At 38.0% G+C, this 7,497-nt stretch overlaps 1 protein-coding gene across 1 annotated transcript in view; it reads left to right on the forward strand.

Moving 5' to 3' along the window:
- Window positions 1–4,862, forward strand: part of DAP (death associated protein) — a 177,156-nt gene extending 172,294 nt beyond the window's left edge. Inside the window, exon 4 of the mRNA XM_085606768.1 lies at window positions 3,725–4,862. Coding sequence (XP_085462894.1) covers window positions 3,725–3,844 — 120 coding nt within the window. The 3' untranslated portion in view covers window positions 3,845–4,862. The remainder of the gene's footprint in view (window positions 1–3,724) is intronic.
- The last annotated feature ends 2,635 nt before the right edge of the window (window positions 4,863–7,497 follow it).

Genomic DNA, 7,497 nt, shown 5'->3' on the forward strand with positions numbered 1-7,497 from the left:
ACGATTAGCAAAGAAAGGAAGCGCAGTGGCGTGAAGAGGGTCTATATGTGGAGCCCAGTGTTGTGATTGGTCTATGGACTCAGGGATATGTTGTCCCTTGTTTGTTTCTTTTTTGACCACTTTTTCCCAAGGGTGTTTGGGAAATGTGTTCTGGTTATTAAGTTTAAAATGGCTGCTATCAAAATAAAGCATAGAAAGGATAGCATAATCCGAAGCCTCTGGTCCTGACATAGAATTCTAGTTTTCACCTTCTTTATGCCATTGCCGATGTATTTTTTGTTATCACATTCCAGTACATGCACAACATATTCCTTATTGCATGTAATTCTCTTTAGTATTTTGTCTGTTCCCATCAAATGTTGTATAGTCTTTCTTTGTTACTCCATATGTGCAAGACTTGCACTTCTCCAGAAGCCTTCTGTCTTGTGGGATAAACAATTTCCAGGTTGTTGGTTGTAGGAAACTTGGAAGTCCTCCAGTGATTTGATCTTTTGATTTGTGGTTGTGGTTGAGGCCCCCCCAAACCCTTTCAGGTGCTTATGCCACAGGATGTTCCATATTTTTCTCATAAAGCTTTGCATGTTCCTCATTGAAAAATAAATCTGCATTGTAATCCATGATAAATATACATTGTAGTTCATAGTTGCTCCCATTTACATTTATTTTTACCCAACTACCCACCTCCATCCTTGTATAGTAAATATTCTCGGGCCTTCATTTTTACTTTTTGATATGCATCTCATAACACTGCTTGGGAATATCTCCTCATGGTGAATCTTTCGATCATTGATTCTGCTTTCAGTGAAAGTCACTGTCAGAGGATCAAACACTACAAGCCCTCAGCAGTTGGCCATAATGCATACCCTATTTTAACACTTAAGTGTGGCCACTGTTGGTGAGCACTATAGAGCTACTGGCCGTTTCTTTCTGAAGTCTTAGTATGTAGTATATCCTCCTCCACATACAGGGTGACATCTAAAAAAGCAATGTATGTCTGGCTCCTACTTCTAGTAAACTTAATGTTGTAGACATTGGCGTTTTTTAGTTTAACTTCTCTATATGTGTATGTGTGTGTATTATTTAGGTGTGTGTTTTTAAGAAGGCTTACAGAACACCTCTTAATTGCTGATCTGCAGCAGTTTGGCAGTAAGACATGGAAGAGCATTCTGCATGGTTTTGTTACACCGGACAAAGATTTGCAACAAGGTGCATTGCATACACTGTAGATATAACTTGACAGAAATAAGTAGAGAATTGAAACTACTAAATGCAGATTAGACTTAGCCAACTCTGAAACAGACATTCCAGCCCAAACTGTTAAAGCACATCTCCTCCTGACATGAAAAAATCCTCCTTCTACCCGGGGATGAGCAAAGTGGCAAGACTGATTGTGCCATAAGCAGGTCATAGGAGCCAATTTATACCACATCACTATATTGTGAAGGCAACAAGCGGGTCATTTTAGTACAGACCTTTTTAGTAGAGACCTGTGCAGTTCCATGACCCACTTAGGGCCAACTTCTAAGACTTCCTGCTTTGACATCACTGCAATCCATATACAGCTTTGTTTTTTAAATAAAAAAAAATGCTTTACCTTTAAGAAAGATACCTCTGAAGACACGGCCCTTAATTATTGTAGTTAATAAAACAACTACAACACCTACTTGAATGTTTGTCTGTCCCCACTAACCCTGAAGCATACCAGGTCCACCAAATGAATGGCTAATTTCTCTACTCAAAAAGAACAACACCTGTAAGCAGTCAGCTGCTTGTGTGAAATATTTGAAGTGTCCAAACATTCACAAACCAGTGGTGTGGAATTCCCAAATACCAACTCCACGGACAAATTGTTTGTGGTCAGGGACAACAAGTTTTCATTTTTATTTTGTCATGGGACAAACCCTTTGGCTGTCAGTATACAGTACCACATTATGGATAAGTCGAGGGCATTGTCTGCAGTCAATGTGATATTTGTGTCCATGTGTTAATACTTTTCGAATTTGTATTTATTGTTCATCAGTACAAAGCCTTTCTTATTAGGGTGAGCACTCTAAGGAAATGTTGTAAGCTCGGACTGCACTTCTGACAGTGGTTTGATTTTAAGCATGTGTTAATGAGTTTCCAAAGTTTAACAATCTGAGGCTACATACAACGCTCCCAGAATGCTCTCTAATTAGATGCAAATATCTGCAGAATCTTAAAAGTAAGATAGATGATCCTTTGCTTTCAAAATAAAATGTTCACAAAAAAATGCAACTAGGAAAATAAATGTTTTGCTAAACTACTGTGAAATTGTACGTTACATTTCTTTGAAGTAGCATTTAGTAAAATGTATTGATGCATGCAAGTATTTCCCAAAAATATACATAATGGAAAATCGGTGCAACCTGTTTCAACAAGATAATGGGAAATATGAAAATAAGCAACCATTAGCAAAGCCAATAGGTCTGATATTGGTGGTCAGCCTTTTGGTTTTGTAAATGCGTCATTTGTTTTGATATTGTTTTTGTTAAACTTTGTGGGAGCTGTCAGGCCCTCACCATTATAACAAGCATTGGCAAAAAGCAATAACATTTTGGGTCTCAAAAAGCAAACATTGCAACAGTAGTCCCTGACAGTGAACAGAACTACTTTGTGTGCACCTTTTGTAAGAGCGTAACCCAGTCGATCGATCGATAGAGGTAGAATTAGTGGCCTAATTCTTTAAGAAAGCCACAAATTGCACCCACGGTAGATATCCTTGCGTTAGTGCATAATAAAGTCTTTCATGATTTACAAGAATTTACAAAGGTAGGCTAGGAAATCGCACTCCTAGTAAACATTAGTGAGCTGCCTTTTAGCATTAACAAATATGCAAGTATAGATTTTCTGATGTGAAAATCTCTTGAGCATTTACAGGTTCACTTTCCGTCCAACCACTTTTTCCCCAACCCTGAAAGAAGTTTTACTTCTGCCATTGTCAGGAGTACATTTCCAAGCTTTCGCCAGGAGTACATTTCCAACCTTTCTCAATATGGGAAAAGATTAGAGAAGATCTGGCGAAAACCTTTAAAACATGCAATTTAGTAGGGTTTGCAAAGACTCAAAAGGGCATTCCAAACCTCTAACATTGCTTAACGCTACATCCACCCCCACTTTGTAGATCTGCAGAAATGTGGCAAAATAAGAAAATGACTAGATTTCAAACCCTACTATAGCATGAAGCCCTGGCATAATCAGAATGGCTAATATCAGAGCTTTTATTTAATTAAATTTCTGCCATAATTTGCAGCTGCACTACATGGCACCAAAGGGACAAGTGGATTTTTTTACAGGACAAGTAGATTTATGAAGCAACCTGCCCCTAGGGCAACTAGCTATTTTATTAACCTCTTCTGTGCCCATGACGAGATAGTCTCGTCATGGAGCACGGTTGCGCTGTGCCCATGACGAGACCATCTCGTCATGAACCCCGCCCGCTAATGTAACGCCCGGCACAGGGCGGGGAAAGGGTGTGGCACTGAAGGGGTTAAATTCCACACCTCTGGCCTTTGTCAAAATCTCAAAAAAGATCATCTCATTTGTAAATTAAGAATGTGTGTGTCGATCTGGTCTGTGAGGTCCTCTTGTTACTATTCTTGCAGTGGCATAATAATCTTTTGTTTTAATCGGCATATAATTTTTTTGTATTATTCCTTTAACTATAGGTTTACAATTTACTAAATGTTTTTCTTCATTTTTACAGGGGGATAAAGACTTCCCTCCAGCTGCAGCTCAGGTGGCTCACCAGAAGCCCCATCCAAGTGTGGAAAAGCTTCCTCCGTCACACCAGGTCAATCAGCACATCCATCAACCCCGCAAGTGAAGACTCCCGTTATGAAGGGCAGGGAATGGGGAAAAAATGGCAATTGTTAAAATGGCAATGAGGAGGGAGAAAAGTGTATCTTGGGGCCACTCTGCCAATTCAGCCAACCATCTCCTTTTACCCTCTTCATTTTGTCTTGATGTGAACAAAACTTGCTGTCTTTACTCTGTTTGATAGCATTCAGCTTGGGCCTCATATTGGTTGGAATTTTCTCCCATTTTTGTGCCTTTAACATTAGCAAATAGACCCTCCCTGAAAATTGCACTAAAATTTCCGATTAGTTCCCTTGATTGTTTGGTTTAATTATCACATTTTTCTCTTTGCTTCAATGTACTCCAAACTGTAATGCTAGCTATAGGCAAATCAGTGCATATGAAGACTAGTCGTAGTTCAGTGTCTTCTTTAATCATAGTTGTTCGCTTTTTTGCAGTGTTAAAACCCTTTGGGCCTGCATAATAAAAAATGAAATCTTACCTTCTGTAAAGCATTGAGCCTTAAAATATGATTGGTACAATTTAAATAGTCATTCAGAAAAGTTAATTATACTTGTTGTTGAATAAAAAAAAAACTATGCATTCTGTTTCCTGGTTAATAGGTTTATTAGCATAGCCCCAAGATGGCATGAATTGGTTTTATGTCTTTTTCAACAGTGTTGTTGTGTCTCATTTCTTATGGACCAAAACTAATAACAATTTATGTGAATAATTTGGAGACTGATAGAAGCGAGAAACACAACTCATCTGAGTTGAGGTATCCGTTAGGAATCTTCAATAAGATCTTCATTGTGTATTACTTATCTTGGATTCTCAGGGGTTTCATGCCAAAGAAGAAAAACCAGAGAAAACAAGTTGCATAGAATTTTAGCCTGTGAGGATCACATGGCATTCATTTCAGAGATTTTAGATAAAAGGTATTTTAATGTAATTTATGGAAACAACGTATCTAATTGTGTTGTGATGAAACTAAATAAAGAAAAAATTATATTGATGCTAAAATAAAGACGCTTCTGCGATGTTAAGTGGGATTCTGTATTTTTTGTGACAGCATAGTCTGGATAAATGTTCTTTTTCTTAAACTGAATGCACCAAGTTATCATCATCATCATAAACTTTATTTCGGTCTGCGACCATAAAAGTGCAAGTGCAACGATTCATCATTAAAAAATTTTTTATTAGATACATGCAAAAAATACATCAATCAGTTAAATAAAGATAAAAAATTACTTACAATGTATCCCCTAAAATTACTAGTAACAAGACAGTGAAGCACAAAATGCAACGGTGGCCAATCTCGAGAGAGCAGTTAACCACGAGGCCCACCACAAAAGGTTAGTTGTAGGCATAGTGCTAAAAGATAAACCAGTTAAAACACAACTTTCTTAATTAGACAACGAATGAATATATAAAAGTTTAAAAGCTCAATATAAGGAACTTTTTTTAAAATGTTGCATTGTCCAGAGTATTAATGTTGCAATTTCAGGACAGATCTTCGAATTGTCCACCTAATGCCAAGAAACTTTGCAACTGCACAGACTACTAGTGGACTAGCGTCCGATTAAAAAATGTGCAGCGCCTCTAAATGGCACCGAATACCAAAATGTTTACAAACGAGAGCTAGCCATTTGGCTCTCGGACGTTGGTACAGTAGGCAGGCAAAACATAATATGGCCAATCCATTCTAAGGCACAGGGACAGCCTGGGAAATATTGTAAATCACTGGGTGGTGAGCGCCAGGAGGCTGTAAGAGCGTTCACCGCAAGTGAACCAAATCTAAATTGCATCAACAGCTTCCTATCCAGAGGGATCGTAATAACATCCAAGTAATTTGTATGAGGCAATCTGTTTGAACTTCGTAAACTCTGTGGTTAAATGGCCCCAGGACGAGAATGAGAGGGAGGACTGGGCCACCTAATGCTAATACTGTTTTTTTTAGGAGTTCCTTGGTGAGCAGCCAATCGCAATACCTAGAGGCCCAAGCCTCTAGGGCGATTGCACCAAGTTGCTATTTTGGGTTGACCAAACGTTTTCTTAACTATTTAGCTCAAAAGAGTTGTATAGTAATGGAACCATTTATATTTCTTTTTATAGGGAGCAAGAAACTATTTTACATTTCGTTTGAAGATAGTTTTTTGTGTGATGTGGTATAAAAGGAAGCTGCTGATTTAAGTGTCTGAATTGCAAGTTCTTAGGGATAATGACAGATGGTGATTCTGATAATAAGAAAAGACAATAACTAGTACAATATTTGACATTGTAAGCGTCGTATAGAATTGCAAACTTTATACACGGTGCCCGTGAAAAACACAAGTTAATGTCACAACCTCATGGTTTTAGTAGGCTATATCTGTTATAAAGCAATGTTTTGCCTTTATTTTTGGGATTCTAGGGATGTGTAGTCATTGTCTTAACGTCTTTGGTTTCTTTTCAAATAGAGAAGCTTCAAGTGCCCCACAAACCCCCATCATGAGTGTATTTTTTCTCATTAAATGCAAAAAGAACAATTGATGGACAGAATGCAGAACAATGTCATACATTCACCCCAGTACAGAGATCTGGGCCTAAATCCATCGTTATTTTGCTCATCATTCCAGTTTGAACCTAGCCATATGCAATTCAGTTCAGTATTATCTTTATTTCGACAATAAAATGTCATAAAAGAGAAGAATACAAAATAAAACAGATCATTATCACATTTCCAGTATATAAAAGAATACATCTTCAAATAGCAATAACCAAGGAAAAAAACATCGCCATTGCCTGTAGAAGATATCAACAAAGAATTTCATTCATCAATAAAATAGTCATGTACAGTGGAGTTAATTTCATTATTTCACTAGGCTTCTTCTAATATTCCACATTGCAGCTAAGAATTTGCTAACAGCAAAGACAGTTAATGGGGATAAATCAGATTTTAATATTCGATAGGCATGCAAATGCTGCCTGAACCCCCATTTTTTGCATAAGGGAACAATCCACTTTTTCCTAGGCTTCATATACGAATGACAAAAAAACATTACATGAATATCATTCTCCAGCTCCTCAATACAGGCGGGACAATTTTTAGTAGTTGGTGGGTGCCATCTGCTCGTAAGGGCTCTGATTGGTAGGGAGTTATGTCTCCATTGGAGAAATAATTTTCTGAGACCAATGGGATTAATGTCATCCAGGACAGTCTCCATCTTATAATGGTCTTTCATTAATACAAATGTACTCGACATTGACCCCATTTTGTCGCTCAATAACCACACAGACAGGTTACAATCATAATACATACTGACCAGGTCTTTACGGGATATGTTTCTGCAGGCCTCTTCCGGATTTGTCCATAAAAGAGAACAACCCAGCCTCTCAAACTCATCCTTTATATATTTTAGCAATGGGAGTTTCCGTATTGGATATTTTAATAGTTCCAAAAATTCTTGCCTGTAGATGTTAAGTTCAGGGGTTACCCAAAGACGCCTCCAAAAAGTTAAGGGCTTTAAGCCTAATTCCTCCTTTATAGATCTAATTCCCAAGTCAAGCCTGAGAGGAAGAAGGGGAGAACTAGTAGGTAGGGAGAGTAAATTCCTAAGGAACTTATTTTCCGTGGCAATGATTGCAGGGGCACAATTGTGTCCACACAATTCACTGCCATAGGTTACTGCCCCTCGTGCC

This window comes from Triturus cristatus, chromosome 5_2, assembly GCF_964204655.1.
Source record: "Triturus cristatus chromosome 5_2, aTriCri1.1, whole genome shotgun sequence".
In the NCBI taxonomy this organism is placed as follows: domain Eukaryota; kingdom Metazoa; phylum Chordata; class Amphibia; order Caudata; family Salamandridae; genus Triturus; species Triturus cristatus.